General features: G+C 40.3%; 2 protein-coding genes across 5 annotated transcripts in view; one reads left to right on the top strand and one right to left on the bottom strand.

Annotated features, from left to right (window-relative positions):
- klhl20 (kelch-like family member 20) overlaps window positions 1–1,386 on the bottom strand; it is a 101,733-nt gene extending 100,347 nt beyond the window's left edge. The window contains exon 1 of one of the 2 annotated variants that reach the window (XM_043699961.1): window positions 997–1,386. The gene's annotated coding sequence lies outside the window, so the exon portion shown is untranslated. The remainder of the gene's footprint in view (window positions 1–996) is intronic. The other variant, XM_043699960.1, reaches the window with a different exon arrangement.
- Window positions 1,387–2,485: 1,099 nt separating this feature from the next.
- On the top strand, window positions 2,486–20,181 carry ankrd45 (ankyrin repeat domain 45). 3 transcript variants are annotated; one of them, XM_043699956.1, is made up of 6 exons: window positions 2,486–2,994; window positions 4,837–5,155; window positions 5,706–5,873; window positions 9,996–10,090; window positions 10,205–10,343; window positions 18,747–20,181. In XM_043699956.1, exons 1-6 carry the CDS (start codon window positions 2,932–2,934, stop codon window positions 18,776–18,778), a joined length of 816 nt encoding a protein of 271 aa, XP_043555891.1. In that variant the 5' UTR covers window positions 2,486–2,931; the 3' UTR covers window positions 18,779–20,181. The 3 variants fall into 3 exon arrangements, with proteins under 3 accessions (XP_043555891.1, XP_043555893.1, XP_043555894.1); XM_043699958.1 differs by lacking the exon at window positions 2,486–2,994 and adding an exon at window positions 3,013–3,531; XM_043699959.1 differs by lacking the exon at window positions 2,486–2,994 and adding an exon at window positions 3,013–3,575.
- The last annotated feature ends 5,043 nt before the right edge of the window (window positions 20,182–25,224 follow it).

Here is a 25,224-nt window from a genome sequence, read left to right as displayed (position 1 = left end):
AGAAGCATGCATACATTTTCTTCTCCAGAGTGTCAGACTTTGAGTACTTCCAGTGTTTGCTGTTTAATTACACATTAATACTGATTATTGCAGTAAGTTGTGAATATACTCAACACACAAGTTTTCTCTCTATTCCTAGGAATCCAAAGCAAACAGCCCAGTACAACTTGAATAAAAGCAAAATACTACAGATTCTGTAAACCTGAAGCAAACACAATACTGAAAGCAGGTCTAGCAGCATCATGGTTAGGAACACATAGTTAACATTTCAAATCCAGTATACAGAGGAGTCATACCAGACTCAAAACGTTAATGCTATTTCTCCCCACAGATGCTGCTAGACCTGCTCAGTTTCTCCAACAGTTTTTTTTTAGATTAGATTAGATTACAGTGTGGAAACAGGCCCTTCGGCCCAACAAGTCCACACCGACCCGCCGAAACAAAACCCACCCATACCCCTACATTTACCCCTTATCTAACACTACGGGCAATTTAGTATGGCCAATTCACCTGACCCTGCACATCTTTGTGACTGTGGGAGGAAACCGGAGCACCCGGAGGAAACCCACGCAGACACGGGGGGAACGTGCAAACTCCACACAGTCAGTCGCCTGAGGCGGGAATTGAACCCGGGTCTCTGGCGCTGTGAGGCAGCAGTGCTAACCACTGTGCCACCGTGCCGCCCACCGTTTTGTGTTTTGTTGGCCCAGTATTACTGATCGCCTCACACTGGAGGACAACAATAACAGCTAATGTATTTGTTTGAGAAGGATCATTTGCTTCAGCCAGCAATACCCATCAATACACCCAGGGATAATCTGGTATTCAATGAGAAATCTAATCCCTGACATACAACTGACCAGCCTTCATTTAACATGAATCCACACAGTATGGAGTGCAGGAAGCTAGTATTAGCAGCATCAATTAATGAAAACACGATGTGAAGTCAGTAAAGCCAACTCTGTAAGTTTCTTGCACTGGACAATCAGTGTATACCTGCTGTCTTTTTGCCTTTTTTTTCTGATCCACAAAACTTCACAAAGCCACCGCGCACCTCATCTGCGCAGCCTCGGTGGGGTTGGGGTGGAAGGAGGACGGAGTGTAACTACAATATCTTCCCCGCCGATCCGGTCCCCACTCCACAGATCACACACAAACACCAACCGACTGATGAGCGACTGACACACCGTCGCCGTCACACCACAATACGAACGCCAAACTGCCGTGAAGATTGACAGCGGATAGGCGCTGAGCATTTCAGCCACGAGTGACCGGGTCCATCAGACGATGCAGCTGGCAACCCCTCATCCGCTGGCTCCTGGTGCACCTGCGCGTCAACTGCCACTGATTAGTCCTACTACGCCTGCGCGCTCTCCCCCTCCTCGACCACCAACACGACGGCGCCTGCGCGCTACTTCACCCCAACCTACAAACAACTGCGCCTGCGCGGCAATCCTCTCCGCCCAGATGCAAGCGCCCGTCCTTCCATTCTCCACCATCAGCGCTTCCTGTGCCAAAGCGGGTGGAGGAGGAAATTATCTTTCCACACAACCAGTTCTGTTTCTGCAAAGCAAAATACTGTGCACGCTGGTAATCTGCATCAACAATAAAAAATGTTGGAGAATCTCAGCTGTACTGTCGGTGTCTGTGTGGAGCGAGACTAGACTGAACATTTCGAGTCCAATGTGTCTCTTGTTCGTAATACAGTCTTATTTCTGACCTCTTCCGCATCTCCTTCGTTTTACCTTACCATTCGGCATATATATTCAATCACAGGTTCCTCTCCTGCATTAAAAAAACAATCTCCGGCTTTTGAAACAAGAGGAAATTTCTGCAAAAACTGACCTTTCCTACCATTAACACTCACTTTAGATCTATCTTCCTTATATAAGGATTACCATATACAAACTGGAAGAACTGCGGATCCTGTAAATCTGAAAGATCCTCCACAGATTACCATATTGTGTTTTATAAGCAAGAAACGGTTTCTAACGTTTGCAAAACAAAAACTGTGGATGCTGAAGGTCTGAAACAAAAACAGAAATTGCTGGAAAGACTCAGGTCCGGCAGCATCTATGGGAAGAAAGCAGAGTTGATGGTTCAAGTCTACGGACTCTTCATCAGAACTTTGTTTCTCCCTCCACAGATGCTACCAGATCTGAACTTCTACAGCACTTTTTTTTCCCCGAACGAACTCAACTTTCACCTCTACGAAATCCTTGTTTGGCTCTGCCTCTCTATTTCCTTGTATAGAGTCTAAAAACTTTTTCCACTTTAAAGTGTCAAAATGAATGCACATTGGTCTGGTGCTGACACCCAGGCGGGCGCACAACCTTCGTTTTGAGTAGATCTAGGGATTGCAGAAGAACAGAAACAAGCATGAGAAGAGACGTTTTATTGACTTGGGACAGACATTGAATTATAGGCATGTATTTTTTTCCATTGAAGAAATGTAGATGGCAGTAAGCTGAGATGGAGCAATTCCCATACCAATGCAGAAACGCTCCCGGGTGCATGATATTTTCACACAGATTTTATATTGTTTCAATCATATTATCTTGCTTTATTTGAAAGAAATTGATCCTAACTAACGTCTATATTTTCTGTAATGACCGTAATGTTTGTCGCCACTGGGACAGGAGTCGGAACTGCGTAGCGAAATCCAAGCTCTCCAGACCTGGATTGGCGTTACACCAGCCATGGTGCGCGGGGGATCTTGATCAGTGCTGCACAGAGGCTCCCGTTGCTATGGAGACGGCTGAGGCGAGCCCCTGACCGCAGTTACTTTGCAGGGAAAAAGTTAACGCAAGATCCATATGAAAGAACATAAACTAAAATGAAAATGCGATACTTTGATTTGAGAGGACGGATGATATAAACATTCTTTGAGGAAAACTTGTCACTCGAAATGTGTTTTGGGGAGATCTCTGTATGCCCAGAACCGGTTTTTTTTTGAAAAATGAGCGCCTGGATTGCCTTTCCACAGGGAACTGGGTCAGTTCGCTTTGCATCTTTCGGGGAGAGGGTCGCTTGCGTTTATGTCGCGCCCTTTTAGTCCTCAAGAAATCGCTAAGTGTTTTACAGCCATTTAAAAGTTGGTACAAATTGGACCAAATTTTGTGGTCGTCAGTGAAGCAATTGTGTTCAGTGCTGGCCTCAAGAAAAAAAAAACTACCTCCTTAACGATATAGTGATCCTTGTGGATTGTTTTTGATGAGAATTTAAATCTGGTGCCAAGTCTAGCGGTTGAACTCTTGGCTGACAGCAGCAGTTGTGTCTGCAAGCAGATAGCAGCCAATTAAATACTCTCACACCGCAATCCAGGAAATTAAAAGTACTTAATATTGTTCAGTTTTAATTTGCGGCGAGTGGAGTATCGATGTTTTCCTAATCAACCTGTTCGGAGATGTTACTATACACCTTCGGAGCAGATGGGACTTGACCGCCACCTCGGTCTGAAGTAGGGATCATATCCTGGCACCATAAGAGCCCTGGCGAAATAGACTTTTACCATTGGATTGGTGCCAGCTGGTAACATTTTTGCGTCTTGAGTTAAAAAGTTATGGACTCAAGTTGTACGTCATGGTTTCGGTATAAAAGTTTTGACTGGCACTCCACTGCAGGGCTGAGGCAGCCTTGCACTGTCAGAGGGGTCTTCTTCCGGATAACAATTTAAACCGAGGTTTCATCTGCCTTCTTGAGTAAAATATCTCACGGCACTATTTTGGAAGGTTATCTCCAATATACTGGGCAATATTTAACGCCCCCGCCCAGTCAACATCACAAAAATACATTATCTGGCCTTAATTACATTACTGCTTGTGGGAATTTGTTGTTTGTAAATTGGCTGTCACGTTTCTTACATTACAGAATTAGTTACACATTAAAAAGTACGTAATGGACTGAAAAGTGCATCAGAGTATCTTGAAGAGCAAATTGGCGCTACATAAATGCAAATCAGTGTCCCTTTGCGATAAAATCTTACGGAAAGTTTTAAAATTATTAAAATAAACAATTTATCATAGTGAAATGTCAAATTTCTCCATTAATATAAAATTAGCTTTTCACGACCACCATTTAGCATTGAAAAATTCAACAAAGTATAACATTTTAAAAGACTTTTATCGCAAAACTAAGAAAAAAGTTCTTGCCAATTTGTAAGATTGCCCATTGCTTGCAGTCTGTGCTATCTTAAAAATGCATCCTCTGAAGAAGAGACAGCGGCTTCTGAATTTCTACACTTCTATATTTGGACTCAGAAGTTGCTGTCAATTTTATAGGATTAATAACAGTGTATACTGAGTTTTGTTGTCATTAGCCTGAATATCATTATAGTAAAGTTGTCATAAGGCAACCCCAGTAGCCAATTTCTGCAACACAGGCCCACAAACACAATAATTGTTTGTTTTCATTCAGTGACGATTTGTTTTAGTTCAGTGGAAAAAGTGAGCTAGAGCATTAGAGGGAATGCTCCCTACTTGTCTTTACAATAATGTCACAGGATTGTTTTTACATCCACTTGAGAGGTAAGACAGAAGGAAGAGGTTTAAGTTTCATCTGAAAAATGGCTCCTTTGACTGCAATAATCCTTAGTGCAGTACTGGAGTATCAGTCCAGAATTTGTGCTAATTGTTTTGGCATGGAACTTGACCGTATGCTTTGTTGACTGGGAGGGGAGTGCGACCACTGAGCTACTGCTAATACCTGGATATGTATCAGAAGCTTGCATAGTTGGGGGTGATTGGTTTTCTTGAATAGTATTAATGTTGATTAATTGTTCTTTGATTAACAGATAACATATTAGAATGTATTTTTAAACTATTGTTATATTGTTAGGTAAAAACATTAAAAATGGATCCAGATAGTGAAAAAGAAGTAACAGAGCCTGACAATGATGACACATCAAGCACTGAAGATCTTGAGCTTGAAAATAAAAACAACTTTCTGACCAGTGTGCTAACAGGAGATACTGAGAGCTTACGCAAGTGTTTTGAACTTGTGGATGATCCAACCCTCGAGATAGCAAACAGATGGCTAAATATATGTGATGACTTCGGCCGAAATGCTCTCTTTGCAGCCTCTATGTTGGGACATCATGAAGTTATTAATGAGTTGGTGACACGAGGAGCAAATGTCAATGAGAAAACCAATAGAGGTACTTCCTTCTACTGGTTTCTCCATATTTGTAGTTGCTAAAATAAATTCTTCTTTCTTTGGTTGAATTGCAGTTTAATTAGGTTATTGAATTTATACAATAGTAATAAATGATACATACAGATCCTGTATTAAATGAGAGTTCTCATCCAGTGAGAATGCAAAGGACAAAAACGCTCCATAATACACATGGACCAGTTCATTTAAACTGGGATCTGTCAATTTTTTTGTCTGTCCTGCCGAAAGGGTAAATGTATGATAAAGATAGAATAAACACAACCATCAGAATCTGTTGAACTGTGTCACCCGTAATTGCCTAGATTAATGGCTATCTTACAATCTCATGTTAGAAACAAAAAAAACTGCACATGCTGGAATCCAAAATAGACAGGCAGAAGGTTGGAAGAACACTGCAAGCTAGGCAGGAGAAGGGTTACACCCAAAACATTGACTTCACCACCTCCTGATGCTGCCTGGCTTACTGTGTTCTTCCAGCCTCTTGCCTGTCTATTTTACAACCTTATGTTTGCAATTTTGTTCCCTGTTTGCAGGTTACACTCCCTTACATTGCGCAGCTGCCTGGGGGAAAATAGACAGCCTAAAAACTTTGGTGGCCTTCGGTGCCAATGTTCAAGAAACCAACTTTAGAGGTGAAAAGGCACGAGACATAGCTAATCGATATTCGAACGGTGACTGCATAGAGTTTTTAGAATGGGCAGGTGAGAAAATACGAGATTGTTTCATTATTTTACAATACACCTCAGTTATTTATAGTTTTGTGCATTTCATGGAATGTTAAACATATTAAAATTGGATGGATCCCACTGGATAATATGCCATTACTGTATTGTTTCATGTAAATCTTTTCTATATTTCTAACAGGCAGGTGACACCTAGTGGTTAATCCAGGAACTTTGGTAATGTTCTGGGGACATGGGTTCAAATCACACCATGGCAGATGGTAGAACATGAATAAAGATCTTGAATTAAAAATCAAACCAGTGCCAACTGCTGGAAATCCCATCTGGTTTATAAATGCCCTTTAGGGAAGGAAACTTCCATTTGTACCTGGTCTGGCCTACATGTGACTCCAGATCCACCGCAATATGGGTGATTCTTAACGGCTTTCTGAAATGGCTTTGCAAGCCACTCATTTATAGCAATTTGTAAGGAGGTCTCAGTTATCTGTAAGAATAATAGAGTAGCTATGGTAGGGGATTTAAACTTTCCAAACATAGACTGGGACTGCCGTAGTGGAGAGGAATTTGTTAAGTGGATACAAGAAAACTTTTGATTCAGTATGCGGATGTACTTACTAGAGAAGGTGCAAAACTTGACCTCATCTTGGGAAATAAGGCAGGGCAGGTGATTGAGGTGTCAGTGGGGTAGCACTTCGGGGCCAGCGACCATAATTCTATTCATTTTAAAATAGTGATGGAAAAGGATAGACCAGATCTAAAAGTTGAAGTTCTAAATTGGAGGAAGGCTAATTTTGACGGTATTAGGAAAGAACTTTCAAAAGCTGATTGGGGCAGATGTTAGCAGGTAAAGGGAAGGCTGGAAAATGTGAAGCCTTCATAAATGAGATAAAAAGAGTCCAGAGACAGTATATTCCTGTTAGGATGAAAGGAAAGGCTGGTAGGTGTAGAGAATGCTGGATGACAAAATAAATTGAGGGTTTGGTTAAAAAAAAACGAAGAAAGCATATATCAGGTATAGACAAGATAGATGGAATCACTCATGATAAAGGCAGTAGGAGTATACTTAAGAGGGAAATCAGGAGGGCAAAAAGGCGACATGGGATAGCTTTAGCAAATAGACTTAAGGAGAATCCAAAGGGCTTTTACAAATACATTAAGGACAAAGGGGTAACTGGGAGAGAATAGGGCACCTCAAAGATCAGCAAGGTTGTCTTTGTGTGGAACCACACGAGATGGGGAGATACTAAACGAGTATTTTGCATGAGAGTTTGCTGTGGAAAAGGACAAGGAAGAAGTAGAATGTAGGGAAATAGATGGTGACATCTTGAAAAATGTCCATATTACAGAGGAGGAAGTGCTGGATGTCTTGAAATGCATAAAGATGGATAAATCCCCAGGAACTGATCAGTTGTACCCTAGAACTCTGTGGGAAGCTAGGGAAATTATTGATGGGCCTCTTACTGAGATATTTGTATCATCGATAGTCACATGTGAGGTAGCAGAAGACTGGAGGTTGGCTAACATGGTGCCACTGTTTAAGAAGAGTGATAAGGACAAGCCAGAGAACTATAGGCTAGTGAGCCTGACATCGGTGGTGGGCAAGTTGTTGGAGGGAATCCTGAGGGACAGATATACATGTATTTGGAAAGGCAAGGACTGATTAGGGATAGTCAATATAGCATTATGCGTGGGAAATCATGTCTCACTAACTTGATTGAGTTTTTTGAGGAAGTAACAAAGAGGATTGATGAGGGCAGAGCGGTGGACATGATCTATACGGACTTGAGTAAGGTGTTCGGCAAGGTTCCCCATGGGAGACTGGTTAGCAAGATTAGATCTTATGGAATACAGGGAGAACTAGCCATTTGGATACAGAACTGGCTCAAAGGTAGAAAACAGAGGGTGGTGGTGGAGGGTTGTTTTTCAGACTGGAGGCCTGTGACCAGTGGAGTGCCACAAGGATCGGTGCTGGGTCCACTACTTTTTGTCATTTATATAAATGATTTGGATGTGAGCATAAGATGTATAGTTAGTACATTTGCAGATGACACCAAAATTGTGTCAGTATACAGTGAAGAAGGTTACCTCAGATTACAATGGGATGTAGATCAGATGGGCCAATGGGCTGAGAAGTGGCAGATGGAGTTTAATTTAGATAAATGCGAGTTGCTGCATTTTGGGAAAGCAAATCTTAGCAGGACTTATACACTTAATGGTAAGGTCCTAGGGAGTGTTGCTGAACAAAGAGACCTTGGAGTGCAGATTCATAGCTCCTTGAAAGTGGGTCACAGGTAGATAGGATAGTGAAGAAGGAGTTTGGTATGCTTGCCTTTATTATTCAGAGTATTGAGTACAGGAGTTGGGAGGTCATGTTGCGGCTGTACAGGGCATTGATTAGGCCACTTTTGGAATATTGCATGCAATTATGGTTTCTTTCCTATCGGAAAGATGTTGTGAAACTTGAAAATATTCAGAAAAGATTGACAAGGACGTTGCCAGGTTTGGACGATTTGAGCTATGGGGAGAGGCTGAACAGGCTGGGGCTGTTTTCCCTGAAGCTTCAGAGACTGAGGGGTGACCTTAGAGAGGTTTATAAAATCATGAGGGTCATGGATGGGATAAATAGGCAAAGTCTCTTCCCTGGGGTGGGGGAATCCAAAACTAGAGAGCATAGCTTTAGGGTGAGAGGGAAAGATATAAAAGAGACCTAAGGGGCAACTTTTCCATGCAGAGGGTGGTACGTGTATGGAATGAGCTGCAAGAGGAAGTGGTGGAGGCTAGTACGATTGCAACATTTAAAAGGCATCTGGATGGGTATATGAATAGGAAAGGTTTAGAGGGATATGGGCCAGATGCTGGCAGGTGGGACTGAATTGGGTTGGGATATCTGGTCGGTGTGGACGAGTTGGACAGAAGGGTCTGCTTCCATGCTGTACATCTCTGTAACTCTATTACTCTCATTACTGGAAAATCTCAAAAAAGAAATGGAACAGAATAATCGATGTAGGCATGAGAAATAACAATGGCAAACACAGCCCTATCAACTCTGCCAAGCCTTCTTTCGTCACATCTGGAGGCAACTGCCCAAAATGGCAGAGCTATGTCATAGACTACTCAAGCAATAGCCTGACATAGTCATACACCACAGAATCATACCTTACAGACAATGAGTGGACACCACTATCACTGGATGGCCAGGACAGATCCAGCAGAGGTGGTGTACTGTCTTGTGGGTGTTGCTTTTGGAGTCTTCAAAATTAACTCTGGACACCATGAAATCCCATGGCACCAAGTCAAACACTGACAAACATTGTCATACCTTGGTTGATGAATCAATACTCTTCCATGCACGCTGCATATTTTAATTCCACCAGCTGACATGTTCCTAGAATATTAGCATCGGTCTCAGAATTAATTGTTCCACTGACATTACCACTGTATCACATCTCCATCTAAATTAAAATGTTTTCTGTGTTTCATTTATACTAGTGTTCCCGTAATTAGATTAGATTACATTACATTACAGTGTGGAAACAGGCCCTTCGGCCCAACAAATCCACACCGACCCGCCGAAGCGCAACCCACCCATACCCCTACATTTACCCCTTATTACCTAACACTACGGGCAATTTAGCATGGCCAATTCACCTGACCTGCCCATCTTTGGACTGTGGGAGGAAACCGGAGCACCCGGAGGAAACCCACGCAGACACGGGGAGAATGTGCAAATTCCACACAATCAGTCGCCTGAATCAGGAATTGAACCCGGGTCTCTGGCACTGTGAGGTAGCAGTGCTAACCACTGTGCCACCGTGCCGCCCATAAACACATAAAACGAGGATTAATGATTATAGGTCCCTTCCCAGTGTTTTTTATAGGCTTCTGGTTAGAGATGAATGATAGTAAAGTGTAGTGACTAATATTCCTTCTCCCTTCTTTTGTATTTCGCCATCCCCGCTACCTCCACTGTCATATAAACTCACCTGTACATTGATACTTTGTGATACTACACATGGCCATGTTATTCTCTGGTATGAATTATTACATTGCACAAATTACACAATGCTGTTAAATTTGTTTCGGTGAACAAGATATTGCAAGAAGAATCACGCAGTTTTGTTTTTCACTTTTTAACTGCAGAGGCCAAACTGATTTTAGAGCTGTATATTACTAACATTCAGGAAACTGTTGCCGATCTTGAAAAGTCACAGGGCAAGCTGTCAAAGCAAGATAAGGTAAGCCCTATCGTTCTTGGGTCAGAGTGGGGCACTGCTCTCTGTCTGTTTCTTTGTTGCGGACTTAATATCCATTGGGTATTTGTTGTTCAAAAGATTTTTGTCATCTTTTAGACTGCTTTTACAAATGCTTGCCGTGCAAAATCTGAATGGCTGAATTCAGCACAGAATGCTACAACACAGGATTTTGAAGAGCAAAAGAAAAATTTGGAAATGACTCTGGAACCATTCATTGTCAAACTTAGAACACCATGTGAGTATAAACACAAATCCACGGTGAAATCCTGAAGTTGGTAGATTTTAACCGTCCATGTAACTGATGCATTGCTTTCATGTTAGTCACAAGCTTTCACCAAAGGTAATGAAGTAAAAATAGGAATAAACAAAATTTAATAGGGATGACTTTGCCAGGTTTTCATATTTTAAAACTTTAATAGTGCTTCAGAAGTGCAAAACCAGGTTAACAATATAAATCATTCTGTGCAAGATGATGTGGTGATCCAACACACTGAAACATCAGAGCATTGCCACCAGCCTTCTCATTACTCGAAGGAGAAAACTGCGGTTCTTTTTTTTTGTCACACCCTTACATTCATTAATATTAGCCACCCCGTCCACTTTTACATATTTTTTACTTAATCATGAAATTCTAAGGTCCAGAAATTAAAGCTGAAGTTGCTTTTAAATTCTATTCCAAATATTCACTAGGTCACAAAAGAGACTTGGACATTTTCAACCATTTGGCCATTCAGTTTCATATTTTTTTGATTACCCACTTTACCATCTATTATATTAGATTTTTCTTTGATGAATTCCAAGTCATTGACTGTAGGTCACTTTCTGGCATCTTATTTCACTACTTATATAAAGGAAAAGTTTTTAATTGTGTTCATATAAATTGCATCAGGAGCGATCCCAACATTTTTGAGTTATCATAGTGATAAGTTATAATCCAGTGGAGGGATTCATAATAATTTTGTTTTCCTTCTTCAAACAACCACCATTCTTCTTCACTTCTAAAACAATTTCAAGCTCATCTACTTTGATTAAAAAGTAACGTCTAATGAGTTCTGAGAAGATTTGCAGCTCAGGTTGAGGTTCTGAATGTAAGTTTGCTCACTTACTGGATGTAAGGTTCACTTTCAGATGTTTCAGCACCATACTAGGTAACATCATCAGTAAGCCTCTGGTGAAGCACTGGTGTTAGTGACCCACTTTCTATTTATGTGTTTAGATTTCTTTGGGTTGGTGATGTCATTTCCTGTGGTGATGTCATGTTCTGTTTTTTCTCAGAAGGTGGTAAATGGGTCCAAGTCAATGTGTTTGCTGGTAGAGTTCTGGTTGGAATGCAGTGCTCCTAGGAATTCTTGTATGTGTCTCTGTTTAGCTTGTCCTAGGATAGATGTGTTGTCCCAGTCGAAGTGGTGACCTTTCTCATCTGTATGGAAGGATACTAGTGAGAGTGGGTCATGTCTTTTTGTGGCTAGTTGATGTTCATGTATCCTGGTGGCTAGTTTTCTGCCTGTTTGTCCAAACAAAGCTACATTATTTCAATGAGCCAAAACACACTGCAGCACAGAGGAACTAGGAAGAGCAGACGAAAATCACCTATACAATGCATTTAAAAAAAACAGGTACCCAATGAACACAGTCTGCTGATTTCTCAGCAACAAATCCAAACAAGCAGACAAAACGTGTCCAGACACCCTAACCACTCTCCCCTACATAAAACACACCTTGGAAATGTCCTCCAGACTACTCAGACCTTTTGGCATCATGGTAGCCCACAAACCCACCAACACACTATAGCAGCAGCTAATGAACTTGGAAGACCCTATACAGACAACAAGCAAAACTAATGTCATTTACAAAATACCTTGCAAGAACTGTAACAAACACTACATTGGACAAACAGACAGAAAACTAGCCACCAGGATACATGAACATCAATTAGCCATGACCCACTCTCACTAGTATCCTTACGTACAGATGAGGAAGGACACCACTTCGACTGGGACAACATATCTATCCTAGGAGAGAGACACACATGAGAAATCCTAGTAGCACACAAACCCACCAACATTCTCAAACAAAAACTAACAAACTTAAAAGACCCAGTATAACCCATGGACAAAACCAACGTCATCTACAAAATTCCATGCAAGGACTGCCACAAACACGGCCACAAAAAGACACGACCCTCTCTCCCTCGTAGCCCTACACACGGATGAAAAAAAAACACCATTTCGACTGGGACAACACATCTATCCTGGGACAGGCTAAGCAAAGACATGCCAGAAAATTCCTAGAGGCCTGACACTCCAACCACAATGCCATAAACAAATACATAGATCTAGATGCCATCTATCAACCCTTCAGAAAACAAACAGGAAATGACATCACCACAAACCCCAGGAACCCCATCCAGGAGAAAGATATAAATAGAAAGCAGGAGACAACAGCTTCGCATCACTTGGAGGTAACCACTGATGATGTTACCTAGCCAGGTAATGAAACATTTGGATATCAAACCTACAGCTCAGCGAGCAAACCTACACCCTAGAAATCCTAGAATCGTGGCATTCCAACTGGAACTCTATCAACAAACACATTGACTTAGACCCCATTTACCACCCTCTGAGAAAAAGAACAGGAAATAGCATCACCACAGGAAATGACATCACCAACCCAAGGAAACCTAAACACATAAATAGAAAGCAGGTCACTAACACCAGTGCTTCACCAGAGGCTCACTGATGATGTTGCCTAGTATGGTGACAAAACATCTGAAAATGAACCTTATATCCAATAAGTGAGCAAACTTATATCCAGAACCTCAACCTGAGCTACAAATCTTCTCAGAACTTACATCCAGTAACCTTTAATGTTGTAATGGATCAAAAACATTTATGAATTTTAAGTACATCTTGCTTCTGCAGCCAATTGGTAATGTCACTGTTCAAACAATTTTGCAATTGATCAAGTAAATGTTACTCCTGTTGAAACGGTCTGGTCATTTATTAGATAATTTTTTATTTATATGTTCCCATTTTGTTGTTAAGTATCTTTAAGTAATAAATGTATTTAGAACATAGAACATTACAGCATAGGACAGGCCCTTCAGCCCTTGATGTTGCGCCAACCTATGAAATCAATCTGAAGCCCATCTAACCTACACTCTTCCATTCTCGTCCATATGCCTAGACAATGACCATTTAAATGCTCTTAAAGTTGGCGAGTCTACTACTGTTGCAGGCAATGTGTTCCAAGCCCCTCGTACTCTGAGTAAAGAAACTACCTCTGACATCTGTCCTATATTTATCACCCCTCAATTGAAAGCTATGTTCCCTCATGCTAGCCATTGCCATCTGAGGAAAAATGTTTTCACTGTCCAACCTACATATAGAACAAAGATACTGTTCTCAGAATGTTTCTTGGGATTGAGATTCATTTCTGTAAAAAGGAATTAAGATTGAAATTATGGAAATTATTTGCATCTCTACAGTGCATTTTGTATTCACAAGATATCGTAAAGCATTTTTGAACTGTCATTGTTATGTCGTACAAACACAACTAATTTGTGCATAGCACAGTCCCATGAACAGCAGTAATATAAATGATAGTTAACCTATTTTTGACATTATTGCTTGAGAAAGAAATGTTTTATAGCACATGGAATAAATATATGATAGAGGAAATCAAATAGAACATAGTAAAGTACAGCACAGAACAGGCCCTTCGGGCCACGATGTTGTGCCAAGGATTATTCCTAACCTCAAATAAAATAACCTAACCTATACAACCCTCAATTCACTGCTGTCCATGAGCATATCCAGCAATTGCTTAAATGTCCATAATGACTCTGCTTCCACCACCACCGCTGGCAGTGCATTCCATGCATTCATAATTTTTGGTGTAAAGAACCTATCTCTAACGTCTCCTCTATACCTTCCTCCTAACACCTTAAAACTATGACCCCTCATGACAATCAGTCCTGCCCTTGGGAAAAGTCTCTGGCTATCGACTCTATCCATGCCTCTCATTATCTTTTATGCCTCGATCAGGTCACCTCTCTTCCTCCTTCTCTCCAGAGAGAACAGTCTGAGTTTAGTCAACCTCTCTTTGTAAGACAAGCCTTCCACTCCAGGCAGCATTCTGGTAAACCTTCTTTGCCCCCTCTCCATAGCTTCCATATCTCTCCTATAATAGGGCGACCAGATCTGGACACAATATTCCAAGTGTGATCTCACCAGGATTTTGGAGAGCTGCAGCAAAACCTTGCGGCTCCTAAACTCGATCCCCCTGTTAATGAAAGCCAAAACACCATATGCTTTCATTATAACCCCCTATCCACTTGGGTGGCAACTCTGAGGGATCTATGCACTTGAACACCGAGACCCCACTGTTCCTCCACACTGCCAAGAATCCACTCTTTAATTCTATTTTAAGCATTCAAGTTCGACCTTCCAAAATGCATCACTTCGCATTTATCCAGATTGAACTCCATCTGCCATTTCTCAGCCCAGCTCTGCATCCTGTCTATGTCGTGCTGCAGCCTGCAATAGCCCTCGGTACGATCAACGGTACCTCCAACCATTGTGTCATCTGCAAATTTACGAACCCACCCCTCAACCTCCTCATCCAAGTCATTTATGAAAGCTACAAAGACTAGAGGACCAAGAACAGAGCCTTGCAGGACACCACTCACCACTGACCTCCAGGCAGAATACATCCCCTCTACAACCACTTTCTGCCTTCTGTCGGTCAACCAATTCTGAATCCAGACAGCCAAATATCCTTGTATCCCATACCTCCTGACTTTAGGAATGAGTCTACCATGGGAACCTTATCAAATGCCTTGCTGAAGTCCATATATACCAACATCCACTGCTTGACCTTCGTAAACCTGTCTCATCACCTCCTCAAAGAACTCAATAAGATTTGTGAGGCGTGACCTGCCCCTCACAAAGCCACACTGACTGCCTTTAATCACGTAACGCTTTTCCAAATAGTCATAAATCCTATCCCTCAGAATTCTTTCCAAAACCTTGCTGATTACAGACGTAAGACTGACTGGTCTGTAATTGCCAGTGATTTCCCTATTACCCTTCTTGAAAAGAGGAAAAATATTTGGCTCCCTCCAATACGACTCCCGTGGAGAGTAAGGAAGCAAAGATCTTTGCCAGCGGCTTAGCAACCTCCTTTCTCGCTTCTCGGAGCAACCTAGGATAAATCTGGTCTGACCCTTGGGATTATCAATCTTAGTGTTCACTAATATTTTCAGCACATCAACTTCATCAATTTTAATCTGTACAAGCCTATTTCCCAGCTCCTCAAAGTTCTCGTTCACAACAAGGTCCCTTTCCTTAGTGAAAACCAAAGCAAAAAACTCATTTAGGGCTGCCCCTATCTGCTCAGACACCACACATAAGTTCCCTACGCTATCCCTGACCGGCCCTACCTTCTTCTTGATCATTCTCTTATTCCTCACATATGAGTAAAATGCCCTAATCCTTCCCGCCAAGCCTTTTTTATGCCCCCTCCTAGCTCTCCTCAGTCCTTTCTGAGCTTCTTTCTAGCAAGCCTGTAATCCTCTCAAGCTGTGCTAGACCCTTGCTTCCCCCACCTTACGTAAACTGCCTTCTTCCTTTTGACAAAAAGCTCCTCTGTTCTCTTCATCCAAGGCTCCTTAATCTTCCCCTTTTTGCCTGTCTCAGAGGAACAAATTTATGCATCACTCATAACAACTGCTCCTTAAACAGTCTCCACATGTCTGTTGTGCCCTTTCTGTGAAACAATTGCTCCCAATCCTGTCTAATAGCGTCATAATTTCCTTTTCCCCAATTAAATATCTTCCCATGGTAACTGCTCCTTTCTCTCCCCATGGCTATGGCAAATATGAGGCAGTTATGGTCACTCTCACCAAAGTGTTCTCCCATTGCGAGATCTGACACCTGTTTGGCTCATTGCCAAGCACTAAATCCAAATTGGCCTCTACCTCGTTGGTCCTGTCTACATACTGAGTAAGGAAACCCTTCTGAACACACCTAACAAAACTGGCTCCATCCAAACCATCTGCAGTAAGGAGGTTCCAGTCAGTATTGGGAACGTTGAAGTTACTCATAACAGCAACTCTGCACATCTGCATTTTTCCAAAATCTGCCAGCCTATGAGTTCTTTGATTTCCCTACTGCTATTAGGGGATCTGTAGAAAACCCCCAGTGAGGTGGCTGCTCCTTTGCTATTCCCAACTTCCATCTATACTCAGTAGACAAACCTTCCTCGACAACCTTCGTTTCTGTAGCTGTGATGCACTCTTTAATTAGCAATGCTACATCCCCTGCTCTTTTTCCACCCTCCCTGTTCTTTTTAAATGTTCTAAACCTCAGAACCTAGCAACCATTCCTGTCCCTGTGAAACCCACATCTCTGTTATGGCCACAACATCATAGTCCCAAGTATTGATCCATGCTCTAAGTTCATCACTCTTATTTCTGACACTCCTTGCATTAAAGCAGACACACTTTAACTGATCCCATTGTTTCATCACATAAAAAAACCTTCCCGATAGATTCACTACATCCTGTCACTGCCCCATCGACAACCAGCCCCTCTCAAATACTTAAAGAGAATACAATGACATTCTTTTAGCACTGAAAATACATGAGCTTGTCAGTGGAAAATCCCTAAATCATCCAGTTAAACGACATGGATGACCAATTGGAGGAAAATATCCTTAATAATAGAATGAAAGAAAATTGTGAGCAACTGCTTTTCCAATCATAGGCTGATCTCCTGTGCTTGATGCTGATAGGCTCAAAGTGAGCCTATTAATAACACAGGAGAGGACGAGCTTGTGATCAGAGGAATGAGATTATTGGCAACAGTTAGCAAAACCAGAAGAGTGATTGGCATTGAGATGGAATTTAATTTAAATAAATGCAAGGTATTGCATTTTGGTAAAGACAAATCAGTGCAGGACTTACACAGTAATGTTTGGGCCGTAGAGAGTATTATTGAAGACCTTGGGGTTCAGGTACACCATTTCATGAAAGTTGTGGCACAGGTAGACAGGGTGATGAAGAATGCATGCTTGGCTTCATTGGTAAGAGCTTTGAGTCTAGGAGTTGGGATATCATGTTACGGCTGTGCAGTACATTGATGAGGCCACATTTGGAATACTGCATACGGTTTTGGTTGCCCGGCTATTAAATTTGAAACAGAGCAGAAAAGACTTAGAGTCATAGAGTCACTTACAAGAATATTACCGAGACTAGAGAGTTTGAGTTATAAGGAGAGTCTGGTTAGACTGGGTCTTTTTTCCCGATAGCATAGAAAGTTAAGGCGTAACCTTAAAGAGGTTTATAAGATCATGAAGGTTGTAGATAAGTTGACTAGCCAAGGTCTTTTCCCTAGGGTGGAGTTCAAAACTAGGGGGCATATCTTTTAAGATAAGAGGAGGAGGATTTAAAAGTGACCCGAGAGGCAACTTTTTCACACGGGAGATTCATATCTAGCATGAACTGCCAAAGGACGTGGTAGCTGCAAATACAGTTACAACATTTAAGAGACATTTGGACAGGTACATGAATAAGAAAGGTTTAGAGGGATATGGGTCATGCAAAAAATTACATACATTTTGAACCTAGGGTTCTATGCTGTTTAGGAACAATGAAAACATTATCAAGACAAACATCCCGCAGAATTGACTGATTACTGTTGTTGTGATAGATGGTGGGGTTTGGGAAGAGGTTCAGGGAAAAGATACATAAAACTTTATTCCAGAAAAATTACATAAATTCGGCACTGTACACAAATTATTACACAATAAACAATGTGTGGAAAGCTTGTTTTTGTCCTTATTCAACACTTTACATCCTTAACCACATTTGATCCCCTTAGCAAAAGAGAATGATACCAGACCACCTTTTTGGAGTTATTTCAGGCAAGGCAACTAGTCAGGATAATTTATTTTAGAAAGCTACTTCACTGTATTTTTAAGTGTTTAACCGGAGAAATTGAAAATAGTTCCTGAGAAACAGATTAACAAACTGGAAAATTGTTGGAGGAAGATTCTCAAGATGTAAATATATAGATTTCTTGAGAACAAATGTGCTTTTAAAAGATAATAGATCAGATACTCAAATACAGGCTGCAGAAATGTCACTTTTTATAAATGTTCTTTGACTTATTTGCACGACAAACTGTGCTACAGCCAAAGCAGAAATATGATGTCTCAGGCAAATATTACTTTTATGTTATGATTATTGACCTGCCTCAACATTTTCATCAATTCCTAAATCACTGCATAGTAAATATTATATTTACTGAAACATAGATGGATTTCTGTTAGTACTGGTTCATGAATATACTTTAAAATACTTTGTCATTTAAGTTTTCTGGAGCAAATGCATATTTATTTTTACACAATTAATTATTGTGTAATAATTTAATACATGATCCCTACAGATGTAAGTCATAAAATAAAAACTGTAAGAAGATCTAAAGTTATTAAAAAGAAAAGATGTGGGAAAGTATTTACCTTGTACCTTTTAGTGGCTAAACAATGCTGTGACACAAGTTAATTCTTTACAATATACAAGCAGATGGAATCAAATTAATTAAGCTGCTGCTGATGGTTTATATTTATTTTATAGCTCCACTGCCTTCAAAATCCTCTAAATCATAACAGCATCTTTTACAGTTGGCTTAATACTACACTCAAAATGGAAGATTTCAGAGTTACTAGATTTTAGAACTTTTTCAACTTGTACTACTTTATGGTTTCAGTATTATTATTGCATTTGATTAGATTGCTTAATGTGGAAACTGTAATTTTTTTATTTAGTTAAATTACAGGAAATATTGCCTGACCAATTAATTGATGTTAATGTTAACAAGGTTGGTATTCACAAACATACCAATGTTTAATAGTTGTACCCATCTTATTGTTTTATGTTTCAAAAAAGTGATTAAAGGTAGCCTTCATATTTCATTCACACATGACATTAAGTTTCACTAAAGTTATTGCATGAATGAAAAATCTGCTTGGTTAATATCAGAGCATAACAAGTTACTTAACCCATGTGGCCTATCGTCATGCATCCATCTAGAGTAATCTAACACTTCCCCTACTGCTGCTGCATCCAATTGCATCATAGTTTCTCAATTTTTATCTAAATCTTGTACTCAAAGTGTATTCCAAGTATTGATTAAATTCTTTAAATAACCTCCTAAATTTCTCCTTCATTACTCAGCAATCTGAACCTGTCACAATATTCAAGGTTGACTGGAACTTGAATATTCCAGTCAAGTTCTGATCAAAGCAATGTACAATTTGAATACAATAATAATATGTCGCCAACATATCTTTCTGTATACAATATTTTTATACTTTAATGCGTGGGCTTAAAAATTTAAGAGCATTTTTTTTCTCCTCCCATTTTTGTCAGTAGTGGCTCTCATATGGACACTAGCTGCCATTAAAGTGCCATAATTAATAGATGAAGATGTTAACACCAATGGATTAACATATGCTTCCCATTAACAGTGGATTGTACAGCCTGTTTACTACTGATGTACCTTGAAAGTATTACAAAAATAAATGTTGAAAAGTGGCACACAAAGCATTCTGATGCCCTTTTTTCAGACGTCATAACATAGGTAGACAAAATATAAAATTTAAAGACTGTACTGATAAATGCAGATATTACATTCTTATGATAGAAACATACTTCAAAACAGTTGATTTTTGTAAAACTATTGAAACTTTCCAGCGGAAAGTCTAAGTAAGATTTAAACTGATTATATCCAAATATTTCCAGACATAAATTAATTTTAATCATGTCACAGCCTTCTGTGAGTTGTCGTTTTTGCACTGAATTTTATAGTCACTGGCATCTCAGCTTTCAGAATACTTGTCCCTATATAGACTTTCAATGGATTTTTGCACTGGAAGTTCCAGTCAGCCAGCCATCCTTAAAAGTGCTCTGCCCTCTACAGGGCACCTGTATCTGCATGAACATAACAATTGTTTATTTGCTGAAGCGATTAGGTTGAAATATCATGCATATGTAACAGTTTGGACCAAAGGTTATCAGTCGTAATATGTCAAATTGGGTCGAGAAAGCAAAATAGAATTATAAAAAGATGACCATTCGGCCACTGTACCTGTGCCCACTCTCTGTAAGAATACTTTAGATAGTCTCACCTCCCATTGTTTCTCTTGCAGTTCCTTATTTCAGTTCCTTTCGGAAATCTATATTTGTACGTGCATATGAGATCATAGTCACTTTTAATGTAATTAGTTTTTTCTGTTTGTTCTGGTTTTGCTCATCATTTTCAATCTATCACCTCTGGTTCTCAACCCTTCTGTCAGTTTCTCTTTATTCCTTTTGTTTAGACCTCTAATGGTGTTGAATACCTCTATCAAATTTCTTTTCAAATCTCCTAATGGACAACAATGCCAATTTCTCCAAACTATCACTAAATGAAATCTGAAATCTGTGAAGCAATTCTTTTGCACCGTCTTTCTAATTAATAAGAGAAAGTAAAATTGGATCAAGAGAGGAGGAAAAAAAGTAAAAATTGTTTCCAATACTCTAATTTTACTTTTCCAACAATAATTGAAATCTGAAAGAATCAGACTTCACATTCAAAAAACATTGAAGTTAATTTTCAATGACCAAAAAGTTGTTCAGTAGTATTTAAAGTTAAAAATCACACAACACCAGGTTATGGTCCAACAGGTTTATTTGAAAGTATAAGCTGACAGAGCGCTGCTCCTTCATCAGGTAGCTAGTGGGGCAGGATACATCAGACACAAAATTTATAAGTAAAAGATCAATGTATTAGACAAACCTAGATGGCTGAAAAATGTGTTGCTGGAAAAGCGCAGCAGGTCAGGCAGCATCCAAGGAGCAGGAGAATCGACGTTTCGGGCATAAGCCCTTCTTCAGATGGCTGTTAAGTCTTTAGTCATTTAGAATGGATATGCAGGTTTCGATTAATATGTAAATCCCAGAATTTCTTTTAAGTCACAGCCTCAAAATAACTTAAGGGTTTATCAGTATATTGAAATAAAGGTGACATCTCAGCTCAGGCAGATTACAGTCTGTCTGTTTCCCAACCTGGAGTCAGACTGGTTTTATTTCCAAAGTAGGAATTTATAAAATGTCACATTTACTGAGTGTCTACAGATTGAGTACTGTTTGAACAAAACAATGTATCTGCAAATACAAAGTCACCCCATAGACTTGTGTGTATGTGTGGGAGAGATGGAGGAGTGTATGTATGTGTGTGCGTGTGACGGAGTATGTGCCTGTGAGAGGGTGTGCACGTGAGCGTGTGTATGATAGGGTCTGTGAGAATGTATTTGTGTGAGAGTATATAGGGTGGTGGGTCACATGTAGTGTGACATGAACTCAAGATCCTGATTGAGGCTGTCCTCATGGGTACTGAACTTGGCTATCAGCCTCTGCTCGGCGACTCTGCGATGTGCATATTCTGAAGTCCATCTTGGAGTATGATCACCCGAAGATCTGAGGCTGAATGTCCTTGACTGCTGAAGTATTCCCCACTGGGAGGGAACATCCCTGTCTGGCAATTGTTGTGCGGCATCCATCTATACACACACACACACAAACACAGTCATACTCACAACTCTCTCATAAACATGCTCTCTCTCTCTCTCACACTCAAACTCAAGCACACACCCTTTCACAGGCATATACTCCATCACACCCGTGCACATACACTATCAAGCACACACGGGCACTCTCACATTCTCTCTCTCCCCCACACATGCACGCACGCGCACACACACACGCCGATGAGGTGAATTTGCATTTGCAGATACATTCTGTTTTGTTCAAAAAGCACACAATCTGGAGTCAGGCAGTAAGTGTGACACTTTATAAATTCCTACTTTGACAATAAAACCAGTCTGTTTGTATCCCAATCTGGAATCAGACTCTAACCTCACACCTTCAATACATTGCTTGACCTGAGATGTTACCTTTTTTAAAAATATACTGATAAAACCTTAAGCTATCTTGGGGCTGTGACTTGAAAGAAATTCTGGGATTTACATATGAATAAATTAAAACCTGCATCCCCATTCTAATCGATTACAGACTTAACAGCCACCCAGACCTGTCAAATACATTGCAGCAGTTGTATGACACTTTGATCTTTTTCCTATAAATTTTGTGTCTTATGTATCCTGCCCCACTAGCTGCCTGACAAAGAAGCAGTGCTCCAAAAGCTTGTACGTTCAAATAAACCTGTTAGACTATAAACTGGGGTTGTGTGATTTTTATCTCCTTTCCTGATGCAGAACTCATGCTCGAAACGTTGACTCTCTTGCTCCTCGGATGCTGCCAGATCAGCTGTGCTTTTCCAGCACCACACTTTTCAACTCTGATTTTTAACTTTGTCTACCCCAGTTCAACATCAACACCTCCACAGCAGTAGTATTTATGACTTGTTACACTTTTAAAAGTGTTTGCATTAGAATGGCAAATTTAGTCTCTGTCCAAAAGTTCAATGCAGGAAACTCAGGCTGTTCAATGCACTTCAACATTGTTGTTGACTCTCAATATCCCTCCAGGAACAGATAATAAACACTAGCCTATTTGAACATTAAATCAGACAGTGAGATCTTGTTCTTTCACAACTTCTAACAGAGCAGAGTATCTCAGAGGACAATTTTCAGATTTCTGCATTTAATCTCTCACATCTAATTTCAAAGGTTGTAGCTTTCTAGGTATATAATTAAGAACACCTTTAGCTTCACTACTACTTCTAATGCAAACACCAGTCCAATGTATCAGCCATGAAGGTGCAGACTTTTTTTGTAAAGTGTGTGTGGCCATGTTTGACCATGGATAAGATTTAAAATAAATTTACTCTGAAGGAAAATTGAACATTTAAACAAACTATTCAACTTTCACTCCAACATTTTGTGATGCTTTGGGTTCTGAAGAATTGAACTGAATTTGCTTTATTCCCACATGTACTCACAAGTACAGTGAAACATTTACAAATTACTGGATCTGAATCATTAACTCTGATTTCTCTTCACAGATGCTGCCAGACCTGCTGAGATTTTCCAGCAATTTCTGTTTTTGTTTTATGATGCTTTGTGCACATTGGTGAACATAATGGCTTGGGTCAGGCAAGTAAAGGCTAAGCAAGCTAAATTAGTATGTACTTGGATTGAATTATGTGATCATTTATGTACCTTGTTTAGCTAACTATATCTATGCTAATATGGATTCTGCTCCCCTCCTGCCTCTGTTTTGTGTTGAAGATATCCCTGAGAAGAACCAGAAACTAGCTCTAATGCATTATGCAGAAACAAAGGCTTTGAAAGAAACTAATGCAAGACCATGATGAAAACAAAAAAAAGAAATTTTACGCAGTTTATCATAGTAACACTTTTATTCATAAAAATCAATAGTGGCATTCACTATTTAATAAGTACCATCAGAAAGTGATTGCTGGGCCCCTGAGATATTTGGATCATCGATAATCACAGGTGAGATGCTGGAAGACTGGAGGTTGGCTAACGTGTTGCCCCTATTTGAGAAAGGTGATAAGGAAAAACCAGGGAACTATAGACAGGTGCATCTGACATCGGTGGTGGGCAAATTGTTGGAGGAAACCTTGAGGGACAAGATTTACATGTATTTGGAAAGGCAAGGACTAATTAGGGATAGTCAACATGGTTTTGTGCATGGGAAATCATGTCTCAGTAACTTGATTGAGATTTTTGAAGAAGTAATGAAGAGGATTGATGAGGGAAGAATGGTGGACGTGATCTATATGGACTTCAGTAAGGCATTTGACAAGTTTCCTCATTGTAGCCTGGTTAGCAATGTTAGATCACATGGAATACAGGGAGAACTCACCATTTGAATACAGAACTGGCTCAACGGTAGAAGACAGATGGTGGTGGTGGAGGGTTGCTATTCGGACTAGAGGCCTGTGACCAGTGGTGTGCACAAGGATCAGTGCTAGGTCCACTGCTTTCCGTCATTTATATAAATGATTTGGATGTGAGCATAGGAGGTACAGTTAGTAAGTTTGCAGATGACACCAAAATTGGAGGTGTAGTGGACAGTGAAGAAGGTTACCCGTGAGTACACTGGGATCTTAATTAGATGGGCCAATGGGCCGAGAACTGGCAGATGGAGTTTAATTTAGATAAATGTGAGATGCTGCATTTTGGGAAAGCAAATCGGTGCAGGACTTATACACTTAGTGGTAAGGTCCTGGGGAATGTTGCTGAACAAAGAGACCTTGGCGTGCAGATTCAAAGTTCCTTGAAAGCGGAGTCACAGGTAGATCGGATAGTGAAGAAGGCATTTATTATGCTTTCTTTTATTCATCAGAGCATTGAGTATGGCAGGTGGGAAGTCATGTTACAATTGTACAGAACATTGATTAGGCCACTTTTGGAATATTGTGTGCAATTCTGGTCTCCCTCCTATAGGAAGGATGGTGTGAAACCTGAAAGGGTTCAGAAAAGATTTACAAAGATGTTGCCAGGGTTGGACAGTTTGAGCAATAGGAAAAGGCTGAATAGGCTGGTGCTGTTTTCTCTGGAGCATCGGAGGCTGAGGGGTGACCTTATCGAGGTTTATACAATCATGAAGGGTGTGGATAGGATAATTAGACAAGATATTTTCCTTGGGGCAGGGGAGTCTAGAACTAGAAGGCATAGGTTTATGTGAGAGGGGAAAGACTTAAAAGGGACCTAAGGAGCAACTTTTCGCACTAAGAGTTTATAGAATGAGCTGCCAGAGGAAGTGGTGGAAGCTGATACAATTACAACATTTTAAAGGCATCTGGATGGGTATATGAATAGGATGAATTTAGACAGATGTGGGCCAAGTACTAGCAAATGGGACTAGATGAATTTAGGACATCTGGTTGAAGGGTCTGTTTCCATGCTGTAGATCTCTATGGCTCTAAGTAATGCCTTCTGTTATAGAACAGTAGCTTCTGATTGCAGGTTTGCTTTCTTTTGTAAGTCATCACCCACACAGTGAACAATCATCTTAAAAATTAATTGCAATAAAATTTACAGACAATTTTCAAGTTAATAATTTCTCTGCAGTTACCCGTAGT

This window comes from Chiloscyllium plagiosum, chromosome 11 (genome assembly GCF_004010195.1).
Source record: "Chiloscyllium plagiosum isolate BGI_BamShark_2017 chromosome 11, ASM401019v2, whole genome shotgun sequence".
In the NCBI taxonomy this organism is placed as follows: Eukaryota; Metazoa; Chordata; class Chondrichthyes; order Orectolobiformes; family Hemiscylliidae; genus Chiloscyllium; species Chiloscyllium plagiosum.
The sequence above is the reverse complement of the archived record's forward strand: the minus strand, read 5'-3'. Positions and strand labels throughout refer to the sequence as shown.